This window comes from Macaca nemestrina, chromosome 18 (genome assembly GCF_043159975.1).
Source record: "Macaca nemestrina isolate mMacNem1 chromosome 18, mMacNem.hap1, whole genome shotgun sequence".
Classification (NCBI taxonomy): Eukaryota; Metazoa; Chordata; class Mammalia; order Primates; family Cercopithecidae; genus Macaca; species Macaca nemestrina.
The window spans coordinates 65,402,840-65,419,693 of record NC_092142.1 but is presented as its reverse complement, the minus strand read 5'-3'; the positions used below and the strand labels follow the sequence as shown (position 1 = coordinate 65,419,693).

The window sequence follows — 16,854 nt, the reverse complement described above, 5'->3', positions numbered from 1 at the left end:
CCAAACATGCAGGAGTCCATTACAGTTTGGGGCAGCAGCTGCGTTGGCAGAAGTGAGTCTGGGTGGGCCTGGCAGGCTCCAGGGATCCTTGGCCTAGTGGGCTCCTGGGTAAAGTGGAGTATTAATAATTCTCCTGGAGGGTGATTGTGATTTTCTCATATAGATAAAGGATGCAAAACTCCAACTCTTGCCCCTCCCTCTGGCAAAAATTACCCAATTTCTGGAGAACCTCACAATCTCAAAGTTGGAAGCTGCTTCACATTTTGAATTCTACCTATTAACTGGTGCATAAACACCCTCTGAGGGAACATTTCCCAAACAGCCATGATACTAAGAATCATGGGACCCTTGTTAAATGCACATCTCTGGCTCACTGGACCAGAACCTGCAGGGTGGAGTAGAGCTTTATGCTTAATAGGTGCCTTGGGTGATTCTCGTCACAGACACATCTGCACAGCCCATTTCATGACAGTGCTTTTCAAACTGTGACATGCATGAGATTCTGATTCAGTGTGGGGGTGAGGCTTGAGATGCACTTCCAACAAGGTCTCAGGAGATGTTGATACTGCTGGTTCAAGGACCACACTTAGGCATGGAAGCTCTATAGCATCCCAACCAGCGGGTGCTTCAGCAGGCACTTCTAATACCCCTTGAGACCCCAAATGATTGATTATGCCAGTTGGAAGAATGAAGGAAAAGGAAAAGAACCCAGGTGCCCTGGCAGATGCGGCCACTCACCAGTGGAATCCAGTTCTTTGGCCTCCACAGTCAGGTTATACCAGGGGTAGACTTCTCTGTCCAGTTCTTTCTCATTGTAAATGTCTCCCTTTTTTGTGACTCGGAAGAACTGGCCCTTGTCACTGGTCCTGCGGATGGAGTATCTGCCCAGGGGAGAGAGTTTCATGGCTTTCTAGTGTTCTTTGCTGAGTCTACACTCCTCAGCATGATGGACAAGGCCCTTCTGCATCTGTCCCCTGCATCCCACTTCATGCCCCTCTGTCACTGCTCATTGCACTCTGATACTCAGACAAGAGTGGACCTACACAGAGAGATTCAGGATAACAAGATAATATCTTTGATCTTAGTTACATTGCCATCACTGAACTGAAGGTGGTACCTGAGACCATCAGATGCATGTTCAGAGCTGAACAGGTGACATCACACCATAGCTGGGACTTGTTTTAGTGATGAATGAAAAGATCATTGGGCAAGAGCCAGGGAGGAATACAAAAAGAGCTGGAAGAAATATGAAGTAATTACAAAGAAATTAACTTTGTGAAATAAAAAATTTAAAAAGTTATTTCAGAAATCAGGAAAAATCTATTGAAAGATAAATATATATGTTTTGTGTATATAGGAATAATAGTTGCTACCAATGAGGAAACTCCCAGAACAAACAGAGCAGAAGAAATAACAAAAAAAAAAAAAAAAAAAAAAAAAAAAGAAAAGAAAAGAAAAGAAAAGAAAACTTTCCTGATCTGAAGAAAGTTTTGAGCCTACAGATTATAAGGTGTCATTGACATCAGGCATCACTGAAAAAAAAAAACCCAATATTTAGGCATATCCTGATGACACGTACGAATTTCAAGGCTGTCTGAAGAAATTGAAAAGAGTCCAGACAGAAATAATTTCCTTATGAAGAAAGAAAAATCAGATTTGCCTCAGATGCCCCCACAAAATTAAATACTAGAATACATTGACAGTATTTTTGAAGGGAACTGTTTATAATCTGAGGATTATATGAATGCATCTAGGTGTTATTAGAAGGCAAGGTTGGGCGTGGTGGCTCACACCTATAATTTGAATGCTTTGGGAGGGGCTGAAGCTGGAGGTTTGCTTGAGGCCAGGAGTTCAAGGCCAGCCCAGGTGATAGAGTGAGACCCTGTCTCACCAAAAAACAAAAACAAAAACAAAAAAAAAAACCCACAAAAAAACAAACAAAAAACCCCACAAAAAAACATTAGCCTGGTGTGGTGGTGTGTGCCTGTAGTCCCAGATACTCAGAGGCCGAGGTGGGAGGGTTGCTTGAGCCTAGATGTTCAAGGCTGCAGTGAGCTATGGTTGTGCCACTGCACTCCAGCCTGGGTGACAGAGGAAGAACCTGTCCCCGCCATCCAAAAAAAGGCAAAGAACTAAGATATTTGTGTCCTGAATTTTTTTTTGAAAACTTACTGTATCTAACTAAACATCTCAATATAAGGTAAACACCTGGTATGGGAAGAATTAAAACAAACTATTGATTTGTTTATCATACATAGAAAAGCAATAGGTGTGTGTGTATGTATAATAGTTTTAACTGGAAAATATAGGTCCAAGGAAACATTTTAAATTTTGCAGATGGAAGTAAATCTCACTGGTAGAAATAAAAATGGAGGCACCTCATCCAAATATCTAGGAGAAAAAAAAAATAAAGAAACATAGACTGTATAGCAAAGCTGGGGAAAAAGAAAAAAGCCATTAAGTTTGATAAATGAGAAATGTAAAACAAGATAAAAGCAGTAAGATCAAACATATCAATCATGATGAAAAATGTAAATAGGTTAAACACAAAGCATTTCAGTTTAGATTAAAAAGCAAAGCCAAATGCATTCTTGTTTTCAAGAGACAACTTAATGCCAAATGACCTGAAAAAGTTAAAAGTAAAAGTTGGAAAATTTGCATTAGGCGAATATGAATAACATGAAAACAGGACTAACAAATGTAACATCAGGAAACAGAATTAAAGGCAAAATATTTAAGCAGAACAAATTGGCCAATTACATTCGGATAAAAGTTACAAGCCATAATGAAGGTAAAATAGTTGCAAGCCTTTGTTAACTGAGTGGAAAAATTAAAATACATAAAGTCAAAACTTAGATATTCTAGGAAGAAGTGGACACAAATACAATTGTATCACATCACAGAACAAGCTAAAGCAAAACCAAAAAAATACCCTATGACTTATAAATGAAAATAAAGAAACCAAGTCAATCTCTTAAATAAACTCTTGGATCAAAGGAGAAACAAAAATTATAATTACAGGCTATTTAGAATAGAATGGCCATGAAAAGAGTAGTCCTAAAACTTAGGAGATGAGGCCAAAATGTAAGAACATATTTTGTCCTTAATAAGAAGACTTAATACCCTTGAAAGATTAGCTATACCAAAATTAATATATAAACACTAATGTTTATAATATACAAACATTAGAATTCTAATGTTTTAAAAAAACCTGGCTACAAAATTTTAAATTTCACAAAAGAAAAAATGAGAGTTGACAAAAAATTATGTCAAATAAAAAAGCAACAAGGGAACAACTTTTATGTATATCTAAGGTCTAGTGTAAAGCTATATGGTTTGGATCTATGTCCCCCCCACCAAATCTCATGTCGAAATGTAATTCCCAGTGTTGGAGGTGGGCCCTGGTAGGAAGTGGATAGATGGGGCAGAGTTCTCATGAATGGATTAGCACCATCCCCTAGGTTCTGTTCTCATGATAGTGAGTTATCATGAGATCAGGTTGTTGAAAAGTGTGTAACAACTCCCTTCCCACTCCTGTTCTGGCCATGTAAGACATGCCTACTTTCCCATGATTGTAAGTTTCCTGAGGCCTCCCAAGAAGCAGAAGCCACTATACTTCCTGTATAGCCTGTGGAAATGTGAACCAATTAAACCTCTTTTCTTTATAAATTACCCAGTCTTAACTATTTCTTTATAGGAGAATGGACTTATACAAGCTAGTAGAATAAAATAGAATGGCTTTGCTATAGAACAATAGATAGGACAGAGAATTAGAAGTAGATTCAGGTATATACAGAGAACTTAGTATATAACAAAGGTGGGAAAATGATAACTTATTATTATAATATTTAGTAAATGGTGCTGGCAAAATCTGCTATTCATCTGCAATAAAATTAAATTTAATTGAATTTATACTTACTATTGCATATTATATGGCTCTAAAAAGTATCTGTTGGAACAATATCATTTTTTTCTAAATATTGTAAAAGAGAAATTTAGTTAAGATAGAAGAGCAAATATCGATGAAATGAGCATGACATGATCCAAAAAAAATTTAAAACAATCAAACACCAAAAGCAAACAGACAACAACAAACCCACCACAAATGCATCCATATATTTGTGTGGTCATGAAAAGAAAGGAGCAATAGGACCAGGTCAGGCCACGAACATGAGTTATCTGACAGTGGGGGTTATCAATGTTTTCTTGGTAGATCTTTGTGTTGTTTCACCGTATGAAATGAACACTTCTTTTGTGGTTTGGGGGAGATAGATTCAAGAATACAGTTTTAATGTCTCTGGTGTGTCATCTGATTGGTTGCTCTCTTGACTGTCAGATCTTACCACATAGGACTGGTGAGAGCTGTGGTGCAGAGAACAAGCCTTCAAGGCGGGACAGAGGACAAGTAGCTCTGGATGCCCAGGACCATGCTAGGTGGGGGAGCCTGCGCAGGTCAAGATGCCAGGCTGCCAAGTGCAAGAGCTTGGGCTTCTTATCTTGCCTCTGTCACTTTCCCCGTAAGTGCCAGGAGAAGCCAGTTCCCCTCTGTGAGTCCTGGCCGCAGACCAGCAGGCATAGGCACATCCAGGCCGGATTGTCCTCATCATCCTCATCAACAATGCTTACCCAATGCCCTTACCCAATGCTATGCCTAGCTGCGTCGGGGTCCATGGCCAGCACTGTGCCAATCAGAGGCTTCTTCTGGTTTTCTTTCAGCTGGAAGTGGTAGAAAGGCTGCTGGAAGATGGGGGGCTCGTCCACATCTGTGATGTTTATGATGACCTGGGCTCTGTTTCCGGCAGGAGGGCTCAGGTATCGGAGGTCGATGGTGGGATCTGTGGCCTCGACAATGAAACTATATTGTTGGATGTATTCGTAATCCAGAGGCTGCATAAGAAAAAAGGATGGTGAGTGCCTGCTCTGGGCCAAGCATGTGGGTGGCACATGATCTGCACAGCAACTGTGCAAGGTAGTACCAGGACGACACCCATTTTATAGATGAGGGGCCCATGGCCTTGACAAGTGATATTTCTGAGGTCATCAAGACAGCAGCTGGGCCTAATGTCTGTCTTCAGCTGCTCCCCATTTCATCTCAGCAGCCTCATGGCCACACCCACAACCCTGGCTCTTTGCCTGGCTCTGTTTCCAGCGTTTGGGACATGCAATGGATCAACTATGGTCCTACTCTTACGGGCATCACTAGTGGTTCTACCCACAGGTCCTTAAGGACAGGCTTTTTCTTTGTTTTTGAGACAGAGTCTCACTCTTGGTGCCAGATCGGAGCGCAATGGTGCGATCTTGGCTCACTGCAACTTCTGCCTCCCAGGTTCAAGCGATTCTCTTACCTCAGCCTCCTAAGTAGCTGGGATTACAGGCACCTGCCACCACGCCCAGCTAATTTTGGTATTTTAAATAGAGACAGGATTTCACCATATTGGCCAGGCTGGTCTCAAACTCCTGACCTCAGGTGATCCACCTGCCTTGGCCTCCCAAAGTGCTGGGATTACAGGCGTGAGCCACCAGGCCCGGTCAGACATGCTTTTTCTTTATACCTTTGCTCAAGATGCTTCTCCTGCCCTTGCCTGCCTAGAAAACTCCTACTCATCCCTCAGGAAGCCAAACAGAAGGTAATCAGATGCTCTCTCAGAAACCCCTCCCAGCAGAGGTAATTGCTCCCTGTTCAGAGCTGCTGTGTATCACTTAAACCTGGCTATACTTTTTTTGTTCATGCATATGTCTTCCCCATTTGCTGAGAGATTTGCTGACACTGGAGGCTGTGTCTTCCTTCCCCTTGGTGTTTCCAGGCCCCAGCATGGGGCTGGGTCAGAGAAGGACTCAGGCCCAGGACTTGCAGTCCTCTGCATGGCCATTCCAGAGGCATTTTTTAATGCCCCCCACAGGTCCTCTCCCTCCTCTTCCAGATTCAGTTGATCTGGCTTCTCTGACTGTCAGCAGCATCCATTGTCAGTGGCCATCCATTTCATCACAATTACTCACTGTTTTCTTCATGCTGATGGATTTCTACTGGCCAGGACACAGGGCAGGCCAGAAAGTGCCAGAGAGGTAAAACCTCCAGGAGCAGTCCTGTCAACACTACAGGAAGTGGGTGTATAAATACCCCAGCTCCCTCACCCTCAGCTGCTGCAACTCTGAGATATTTTCCACACTGACCCCCCAAAAGGGTCATTGCTCCTGGGGCTTCCTGGGGTCACCTCCCAGATAAATGATTTATACCCAATCTTTGCCTTAAGATCTGCTTCCCGAGTAACTTGCCCTAAGACACTGGATCACAGTCTCCATGAACACATGACCAGCTGGGAGCTTTGATGGTCCTTTGATGGTCTCTGGCCCAAGAGCAACCCCCAGGCAGGACCTGTGGGTGCCAAGAGCCCCAAGCCCCATGTTTGATGTTGTTACCATTGGCCTACAAACCTTCATGGGCTTGATGATGCCCTCGTTGTGGGTGGGGTTTGTCTCAATGGTGAAAGCATCCTGGTAGTCGCCCCGCAAGATGCTATACTTGGTCATCCGGTTCTGGGGCTCATCTGGGTCTTCAACAAACAGAGAGCCCACAGAGGTGCCCACACGGGTGTCCTCAGGCACGACAAATGTGTACTTGGCTGATGCAAACAGAGTACCCGAAAGGGCATTGGGTTAATGAGATAGACAAGGCGATTGTCTCTTTCAGCTATTCTAACATATTTTGAGACAAGAAATGGGCATAATAAAATAATAATAAATAATAATATCCCTGGGATTCTCAAGGTAAAGAGGGTCTTCCCTATCTGTGTGTCCATCCATCTATCCCTCCATCCAATAAATAGCTATTAAGCACCTATTATATGCCAAGCACTTTGCTAGGGGACCTATCAATGGACAAGAGAGACAAGTCCTGCCTTCAGGGAGCTTATGCCATGTACAAGGAAGCCACTTCAGGACAACTGGCCTGTCTCTAGGGCGGCTGAATGACTGAACGACAGCATCAGCACTGGGAGTTGCAAGCGAGAGCCATCTGCCCCAGGGTATGGGAAAAGCTCTCATCAGACATTCTTTGTGGGGAGGATCAGTCTGTAGGTGGGGTCAGGGCCCAGCCCTGGCTCTGGATATAGAACTTTGCTGTCCCCATGTTCACTGGCTTGTGGGAATTTCTAGCTGGGACCCGAGTCTCAGGGCTTTGATTTTACAAGCCCATGGGATCTTGGTGAAACTGCTTGTGTCTCATGGTGGGACATCGTACAGTGGTGGCACCCAGCAAGGAGTGGGATTTCCCTCTGGCCTATGAGGGGATTGTGGCAGGGGGCAGCAGGATGGCCTTGGGAATGTGGTACTGGGATGGAAACAGGGCCCCTCCCTTCACCCAAAGGACTCCTTTGGGCATCAGGCCTACCCTGGGATAGAGGGAGAGGTAAAGGGATTTGTAACTCTTCTCCCAGAGCCCCAAGTCACTGAGTCTGGGGTATCCCAGCCCCCCTTCCCAGGGCCCTAGAGGAGGGGCTCACTCTGGGTGAAGAAGGGGAAGTTGTCATTGATGTCTTGCAGAGTGACCAGCACGGTGGCCGTGCCCGAGTCCCCCCGGAGGCCCTGGGCATCTCGCGCTTCCACCACGATCTCGTACCTGGCCTGCTTCTCTCGGTCCAAGCTTTTGGTTATTGTGACAATACGTCCTGCAAAAAGAGTCCCAGCAGGAGCCATGTTACCAGCTTCTAGAAAATACTGACGCCTGGAGCCTGCCCAGAGAGAACCCGATTTAAGAGCTTCCCAGGTGATTCCACTGTGCAACTGGGGCTGAGAACTGTGAGTCTACAACCCACTACCTCCATGGTGTATACTGTGAGGCCGAAGCTGGCACAATAGTTGGGTTCAGTATTGGTTCTCGCCACCTGAAATATTGTGTTGACAAAGACCATGAGGCCATATCTAGGCTCAAAGGGAAAGAGTTCTGTGATAGATTAATGATGTCTGCCTTGTTGCACTGTAGCATAGTAGTGGCATCTGTGCGACATATTTGCCATCTCTCTGAAAGACAGTTCCACTGGACTTCTGTCTTGCTTGCAAGAGTCAGTCCTTACATTTTTTGTTAAGTCACCACATGAGCAATTACTATGGGCCTTGTTATACAATCTAACTCAAACTTTACAGCTACCATACAATATAAATATAAGCATCCCCACTTCCTAGATGAGGGAACTAGGGCTTGCAGAAGTTAGTTGATTTGTCCAAGGTCTCTAGAGGGGGTGAGTAGCAGAGCTGGCTTTGGAATCCAGATCTGTCTGAACCTGCACCCAGAGCAGCTAGCCAGCATCCTCTGCTACCCCTTGGTCACTTCTTGGGTAACGAGATCCTGATTTTGTTCCCTGGACTTGAGTCCATGTCTTGGGCACCTGCCTGCTTCCTTCTCCCTTGACCAGCCGCCTTGTCTTTATGTATGATACTGACTACTTCCATGGCACAGTGTGGTTCAGTGGCAGTGACACCTGTCAGCCTGGACTTCCCTTAGCACATGCACCTGGAGTATCCACCTCCCCTCGTCCCTCCAAGTCAGTGACTGTCCAGGATTGTTAGTCACACAGACCAGAATTATCGATGGCAAAATACTCTTTCCCCTTCAGGATTTGGTACATGACAGAGGCGTGGTCCCCCACAGTGGGGTCATCTGCATCCACTGCTGTCACAGAGATGACTGAGGTCCCTGCAGAGAGAGAATCCTGGGGTTACTGACTTGTGACTACAAGGCCCCTTACCCCATTCCTGGAAGACAGCAGATGGGGCTCAGGCTGTGCTCTGTCCCTACCTCCCCCAGGTCCTGGGAAGAAAAGGCTGTTTTATTTTCTGAGGAGCCTGCATGGGGGCAAAGTGCTGGTGGCAGTGGAAGCCCAGCCAGGTCAACCTTGAAGGGGTCAAAGAGATCAGGTGGCTTGTGTGCTCCCTGGGGAAAAGAGGGAGGGGGTAGAGGGTTGGGGTCAGGGAGAGAAACCGAGGACAGCAATGAGCTGCTTCTCCCTCTCCTGGAAAGGTGCCCCCAAAGGGGTGTCACTTCTCGCATCCCCTTGAACTCCAGGATCACACACTCAACCGAAAGGTCTGGTCCTAGGGCCCTGGCTGGAGACTCTGGACTAAGGGGGTGAGGAGGGAAGCTCTTTTCTGGCACCCCCTGGGGTCTGGGGGGTTCTGAAGAGGTAGAGTAATAACCTCCTGAGCCCAGAGCCCAGGATGGTGACACACCTTGGGGCTAGTGCTCTGTTCCCCACACCACTCCTGCATGGCCCCTAGAGATGAATCCTTTTGCCTTAGTGGCAGGCCATGACAGTCTTCACATGTAAAGGCTATACTCTTTGTGTGCTAGTCCTGAGAGTCAGAGGCAGTGGGTGGAGTTTGTTCCAAAGAGTAGTGAGATACGTTTGTGCCTCTGATGGCCGGGGTGAGTTCATGATCAAAATCAGGGCACAGTCTATGACTAGGGGCAGGATTCAGTCCATGATCAGAATCAGGGCTCAGTCTATGACTAGGGTCAGGGCTCAGTCCATGATCAGGATCAGGGCTTAGTCTATGACTAGTGTCAGGGTTCAGTCCCTGATCAGGATCAGGGCCAAGTTTATGACTGTAGTCAGGGCTCAGTCCATGATTAGGATCAGGGCTAGGTCTAGGACTAGGGTCAGGACTCAGTCCATGATCAGGATCAGGGCTCAGTCCATGATCAGGATCAGGGCTTAGTCTATGACTAGGGTCAGGACTCAGTCCATGATCAGGATCAGGGCTCAGTCTATGACTAGAGTCAGGGCTCAGTCCATGATCAGGATCAGGGCTTAGTCTATGACTAGTGTCAGGGTTCAGTCCATGATCAGGATCAGGGCCAAGTTTATGACTGTAGTCAGGGCTCAGTCCATGATTAGGATCAGGGCTAGGTCTAGGACTAGGGTCAGAGCTCAGCCTGTGGCCAGATCAGAGCTTGTTAGGAACTAGAGTTTCTTTCAAATCATATAAAGTGGCAACACAGGCCTTACAATCACTGCCCTGAACTCACTGGATTCCTACCCCAGGCAGTGAAGTGGCTGATGTGAGAGGTGCCCCCAGGTTGGGGATGAGGGAGGGAGGAGGGAGAAGAAGGAGGACAGAGTGGGCATACAACGTACCCACAGCCGATGACTCAGGCACGGACGCATTGAACAACCGATGCGTGAACACAGGCCAGTTGTCATTCACGTCATGAACTTTGATGGTGAAGCTTGAAGGAGTCTCCAGGTTTTCGCCAGTGTCCTTGTCCACAATGACAGCAGTGAGGTGGTACTCTGAGATGTTCTCCCGGTCCAGCCTCTCAATGGCAAACACGTCTCCTGTTTCTGCATCGACCCGGAAGACCTTGTCCACAAATTCTCCTTTGAGCAGGTACTTGGCGTTCTTGCGACTCACACTTGACTTGATCTAGAAAAGAAGAGGTGACGTGAACTGGGAATGGGTGGTGGCGGCTGCATGTGAGAGTATGTGAATGAGAATGTGTACACAAGTGTGCATGTGCATGTGTGTGCATGTGTGTTTGTGGTGTGTGTGGTGCTGGCCAGGGTCTCTAAGTGTGACACTGAGGTTTTTATCAAGAACCTCTGGCAGCCATAAAAAAGAATAAAATCATGTCCTTTGCAGCAACATGGATAGAGCTGCAGGCCATAATCCTAAATGAACCTAAGTGAACTAACCCAGAAGCAACAAATCCAACACCACATATTCTCATTTATAAGTAGGAGCTAAACAATTGGTACATATGACCATAAAAATTGAAATAATCAACACTGGGGATTCCCATAGAGGGGAGGTTGGGATAAGGGTGAGCGTTGACAAATAACCTATTGGCCATAATGCTCACTATTTGGGTAATGGGTACGCTAGAAGCCCAATCCCCACCAGTATGCAATATACATGTAACAAACACGGACATGTACCCCCGAAAATAAAATTTTTAAAAAGCCAAAAAGAACCTCTGACTAGTCACCAATGAATTGTTCTCATGGTGTGAGTTGCCTGGCAGAGTCCCAATATGCCTAGAATGGTGCCTGAACAGAGTAGGTGCTTAGAAAACTTTTTTTTTTTGAGTGGAAAAATATACTTGGTGCCATTGGAAGGCAAAGGATATTTTTGCCCTGTAGAAGTCACTTAATCTCTCTGAGTTTTAGTTACCTCACTTGTAAAACGGAAATAATATCGCTTCTGATGTTGCTTTGCTCTGAGTAGAACAGCACCTTTGAAGATGAGTTCTGGGAAACACTGAACTCTTTTGCTGTTCCACACAAAGATGGAGTCCTAGCCAGTGGTGTGCTGGCACTGGATTGTATCACCTTGGCTTTTGAGAACCAGCTTAAATTTTCAGGAATATTTGTGAGCTGATTGTTAAATACAGCCATTATTACAAATTAAATTATATAAACTTACAATTAAATAAATCATATGAAAAACAACAAATTCCCAGAATTCATCGCTTCCTAATTATTTTGCTACCTTTGACTACGTTTTGAGGTTATCTGTGTTTATGGTATCTGTATGATGGAAATACTAAATAATGATGCGCTCATGAGTATCTTCTCCCATCTTGTCTTGGTCTTCGATGACATCACATCGATAGCTTGAAATGAGACATGTTGAGAGTATTTACACTGTGGAAATTGGCAAGTACTACAAATCAAACCCTTTCCCCTGGACAGCCAGTTGTCAAACATTTATCAGCACACCCCTGGGCCCAGTACAGGAAATGGTATATAAAATATTCTCTTCTTGGAGATTTACAATGTACAGCTCTGCAGAAGAGAACTCCAGTGAACTTTGTGTAACTCAGGATTTTCCATACTTCTCAGGCCACAGAATCATTTTTCTGTGTAACATGTACTGTTCATGTCCCAAGGAATAAGATTTGGAAAATAATATATGTAAAGCATCTTACACGAAACAGGGCTCAATAAGTGCTAGTTAATAATTATTAATAATAGAGCCACAGATTAGAGGATCTTAGAAGGCTAGAATTGCTAAACATTCCATTTAAAGAATCATAGAAACAGAAAATATTAGGAACAGTACAGTTCCCGTAGAATAGTATTTTATGCATATACAATGATACTCTCATAGAAGATTAGTATGTCCCCAAAATAGAATTCTATTCAATTAAAAAATATACCTGGGTGCCTGGGAGGTGCCAGGCTCCCACTAGGAGAACAGAGGGCACAGATCCCATTTGGCTCTCAGGACCTAGGTTTGCAGCCTCAGAGGCCAGCACGCTGAGGAAGTGCAACATTGCTTTTTTTTTTTTTTTTTTTTTTTTTGAGATGGAGTTTAGCTCTGTTGCCCAGGCTGGACTGCAGTGGCATGATCTTGGCTCACTGCAACCTCCACCTCCTGGGTTCAAGTGATTATTTTGCCTCAGCCTCCTCAGTAGCTGGAATTACAGGCACGTGCCACCACGCCTGGCTAATTTTTTCTATTTTTAGTAGAGACGGAATTTCACCATGTTGGCCATGCTGGTCTCAAACTCCTGACCTCAAGCGATCTGCCTGCCTCAGCCTCCCAAAGTGCTGTGATTACAGGTGTGAGCCACCACGCCCAACCTCTTTTTATTTTTTTGAGACAGGGTCTCACTCTGTAGTCCAGGTTGGAGTACAGTGGTACAGTGTTGGCTCACTACAACCTCCCCTTCCTGAGCTCAATCGATCCTTCTGCCTCAGCCTCTGGAGTAGGTGGGACTACAGGTGTGCACCACCAAGCTTGGCTAATTCTTGTATTTTTTTGTAGAGATGGGGTCTCACTATGTTGTCCAGGCTGTTCTCAAACTCCTGGGCTCAAGCAATTCTCCTGCCTTGGTCTCTCAGAATGCTGGGATTACAGGCATAAGCTACTGAGTCTGCCTCACATGATTTAAGGTCAAATAGAGCAAGGGATTTTATGTGAAGGCATCTGGTGAGGACTCTTAGAAAGGCTGGGCTCGGGTGGGTGCGGTGGCTCACGCCTGTAATCCCAGCACTTTGGGAGTCCAAGGTGGGTGGATCACTTGAGGTCAGGAGTTTGAGACCAGCCTGGCCAACATGGTGAAACCCCATCTCCATTAAAAATACAGAAAAAAAAAAAAATTAGCTGGCTGTGGTGGCACACGCCTGTAGTCCCAGCTACTTGGGAGGCTGAGCAAGGAGGATCATTTGAGCCCCAGAGGCAGAGGTTGCAGTGAGCCAAGATCACGCCACTGCACTCCAGCCTGGGTGACTGAGTGAGACTCTGACTCTCAAAAAAAAAAAAAAAAAAAGGGCTGGACTCCTCCAGAGAACTCAAAGAGGCTGGGGTCTCAAGAAAGAAGAGGGAGATTCCAGAAGGGTATGGCCACATCCCATGAGGTCTGGAAAGTGTCCCCAGGGTTTAGCAGCAGTGCAGTCATTGGAGCCCTCAGTGAGGGCAGTGACAGGGGTTGATAGGGTGGGAAGTTAGATGATGCAGCCTAGGGAAAAGTCTAGAAGGGGAGGAAGTGGAGACAGGGAGTGAGGATCGCCCCCTTGGTTGGGCAGGGTGGGAGAGAGGTGGGCAGCGACAAGCATCTTGGAGCAGGGCTGTGGCGTGCAGGGGGCAGGTGGGTTCATGAGGATGTACTAAGGCCCAGTGGCTGGGATGCATGATGAACAGCTGGACTAGAGGCAAGAAGCTGTGCCTCAGTTCTGTAACCGGCGACCTGTGAGGACAGTGGAGACTCAAAGAGAAGGGGACAGTCTGGGGCCCTGTGTGAGTTGCTCAAGGTGAGGATAAGATGGTGGTCTTCCAACTGGGCTCTGGGTGAATGTGTTAGGACCCACCAGGGCAGGGAGGATGGAGGGAGGAAATCAGCTTGGATCTGTGTGATTGGAGTTCTGCATACAATTTCATATGAGTGTCCAGTTTCTGTTTTCCTTCCCTTCAATTTTTCTTCCCTAGACTTTATTTTTTAGAACAGTTCCAGATTTACAGAAAAATTAAGAAACTAGGGCAGAGAGTTCCCAGACGCCTGCTCCTCTTTTTCCCGGAGTATGAACGTCTTACATGAGTGTGGTGCATTTGTTATAATTAGTGGACCAATACGGATGCATTATTATTTACCAGAGGGCATAGTTTATGCAGAGTTCCTCAGTTTTTTTTTTTTTTTTTTTTTTTACCCAATATCTTTTGTCTATTTCAGGATTCCACACTGGATACCACATTCCACTGAGTTATCATGTTTCTTTAAGCACCTCATGGCTGTGATAGTTTCTTAGACTTTCATTGGTTTCTGATGACCTTGACAGTTTTGAGGAGTACGAGTCAGGTATTTTGCAGGATGCCCCTCTGTTGGAATTTGTCTGCTGTTTTTCTCATGATTAGATGAGGGTTATGGGTTTCTGGGAGCCTCCACTCCTCCCACCCCTGTTTTCTAAGATCACTGTATTTAAACATAACATCTCAATGCCAAAAACCCATATTTGTGGGTTCAGAAGGCAGCTCAGGACTTGCTCCCATTGTTCAGTCACGTCTGTAAACAAAGGCTCCAGGCTCTGACCTTGATAAACAGGGACTTCCTTCCCTCGGATGACATCCTCAGGAGCTGGAGGTGATCCTTGGAGCCCTGTCCTTGTCTTTTCCACACACCCTTGTTTTTTCCCAGTGTGACGACCCCTCGTGGTTCCTTGGAGACCCAGCCCCACGCCAGGGCTAAGTGAACGCTGTTGGCAAATGACAGCAGGCCTGGCGTTCTTCCTGCTGCTAGAGACCCTTGGGCAAGCCCTTGAAAGGTTGCCCCCACTTTCTATGGACTTTCCCTGACTCACTCCACAGATTTTCCTTGAGGTCAGACATTCTTTTTAGAGGCTGATTCAAGGCACAATTATCCCACCAGGAAGGATGCAGGTGGATTGACGACATTTTCCTCTATGACACAGAACTCGCATTTGTGTTGAGAGTCAGGAATGCCGGTTTTCCTATGGCTGCGTTCTCCTTGGGGCTCTGTGCTGGTCTCCTTGTGTGACCCTGGGCAAGTGTCTCCCCCTGTGAGTGGCCATGCTGGAGGACTTCAAGATCCCAGTTATTGTTGGGAGCCATGGGCACAGCCAGCTGGCTGTGGGTGGGGCTCCAAGTGGAGATTCCCCAGCTGGCCCCATTCCCATCCAATTTTGTCAAATGCTGCACAGATCTTTCCTAATTTCCCAAATGGGAAAATTTCATGGCAGCCATGGTTGGCCCTGCCCTAAACCCTGAACCCTGAGGTCACACCGGCCTTCTCAGCCTGAGCATGGGATGGCCCTATACCCGGTCCGCAGACCAAGCTCTGCTGGGGCATTTCTGGTACCATGGCCAGACTGGGCCTTCCCATCAAAAGTTCCTCTCCAGTCTGTTTATCTATAGCCAGAGGGCACCCCCACACCATTTGTGGGATTCTTTGTCTGAAGTATGCTGCCCCTCTAGACCAGGATGGGTAAACTGTTTCTGTAAAGGGCAGGGAGCAAATATTTGCAGACTTATGGGTCATTTGATCTTTGTCACCACCACTCAACTTTGCCATTGTAGCATGAAAGCAGCTGTGGGCAAACCGTAAATGAATAAATGTGGCTGTGTTCCGATAAAACTGTATTTGCAAGTCCAGGCGGTGGGCTGGATTGGGCCCGCAGTGGGTAGTTTGCTGATCCCTGCTCTAGACTGCCATCTCCATGAGGGTGGGGAGCATGTCTGCCTTAGCCCACTGTTGTTATCTTTCTGGCACCCAGTCCAGTGCTTGGAATGATCCTTCCTTTCTTCAGTACATTGATATGTTCTTTTTTGCACCTATCATTTAGATTCCAAGAAGCTGACAAAGTGAGATTTTAATGCACCCAAAAGAAACTTTCCTCCTCATTGAAAATTCTGAAAGCACACAGTCCATCTACCTGTCATTGTGTGTGAAATTCCACTACTAGGACCATTCCTTTCAATTAGACTGGATGGCTTTGACATCAATGACAATTTGACATGGTGAGGCAATTCAGCAGTCACTCAGATATGCTCTGAGCTCTAGGAGGATGGGCTTGGGATAGACACGTTTTAAAAGAGGACAAAGTGAGGGTCAGAGTCTGAGGTCCTGCCCTGGAGGGCAGGCTTGGGTCAGGTACCTCATTACAGGTGATGTGGAATATGGGGAGCTTTGTGGGGTCACAGGGAACCAGGGATAGCCTGAGAGAAGGGCTTTTTGAGGAGGTTCAAAGGCCTAGACCGGAGTTGACAAAAATATGGCCTGGATGGTTAACTTCATCTTCAGCACAATTTTGTGGAAGGCTGCACAGTTCTTTTCTGATCTTTCAAATGGGAAAATTTCATGGCAGGCTTGGCTGGTCCTGTCCTAAACCTTGAACCCCCAGGCCAGACGAGTATCCTCAGCTTGGGCACTGGATGGCCCTTCTGTTAGTGATATCTAGTTTACAGACCAAGGTCTGGGAGAAATTGAACCATAGAGTTCACCACCAGCTCCACCACCATCATCGTCACCTCCATTATCACCACTATCAACACTTATCTTTTGTCACTACCATCATCACCACCACCATCTCCATCAACACTTATCCTTCACCACTACCATCACCATTACCACCACCATCATCACCACCATCACAATCACCACCTGCTCCTTTACCATCACTACCATCACCACCACTGCTACCTTTTCCTTCCCCATCCTCACCACCATCACCGTCACTATCATCATCACTTCCATCATCATCACCATCATCATCACCATTACGACCACCACCTACCCCTTTATCATCACTACCATCACCATCATCACAACCACCACCTAACCCTTTATCACTACCACCACCATCATGACCACCATCACAACCACCACCTGCCCCTTTACCATCA

The 16,854-nt window shown here is 46.0% G+C and overlaps 1 protein-coding gene across 1 annotated transcript in view; it reads right to left on the bottom strand.

Moving 5' to 3' along the window:
• LOC105491471 (cadherin 5) overlaps positions 1-16,854 on the bottom strand; it is a 38,622-nt gene that overhangs the window by 7,885 nt on the left and 13,883 nt on the right. Inside the window, exons 3-8 of the mRNA XM_071084679.1 lie at positions 10,131-10,419; positions 8,573-8,689; positions 7,500-7,664; positions 6,433-6,620; positions 4,640-4,887; positions 739-881 (exon numbers count right to left, since the gene is read on the bottom strand). Of these exons, the coding sequence (XP_070940780.1) occupies positions 739-881; positions 4,640-4,887; positions 6,433-6,620; positions 7,500-7,664; positions 8,573-8,689; positions 10,131-10,419 (1,150 nt within the window). The remainder of the gene's footprint in view (positions 1-738; positions 882-4,639; positions 4,888-6,432; positions 6,621-7,499; positions 7,665-8,572; positions 8,690-10,130; positions 10,420-16,854) is intronic.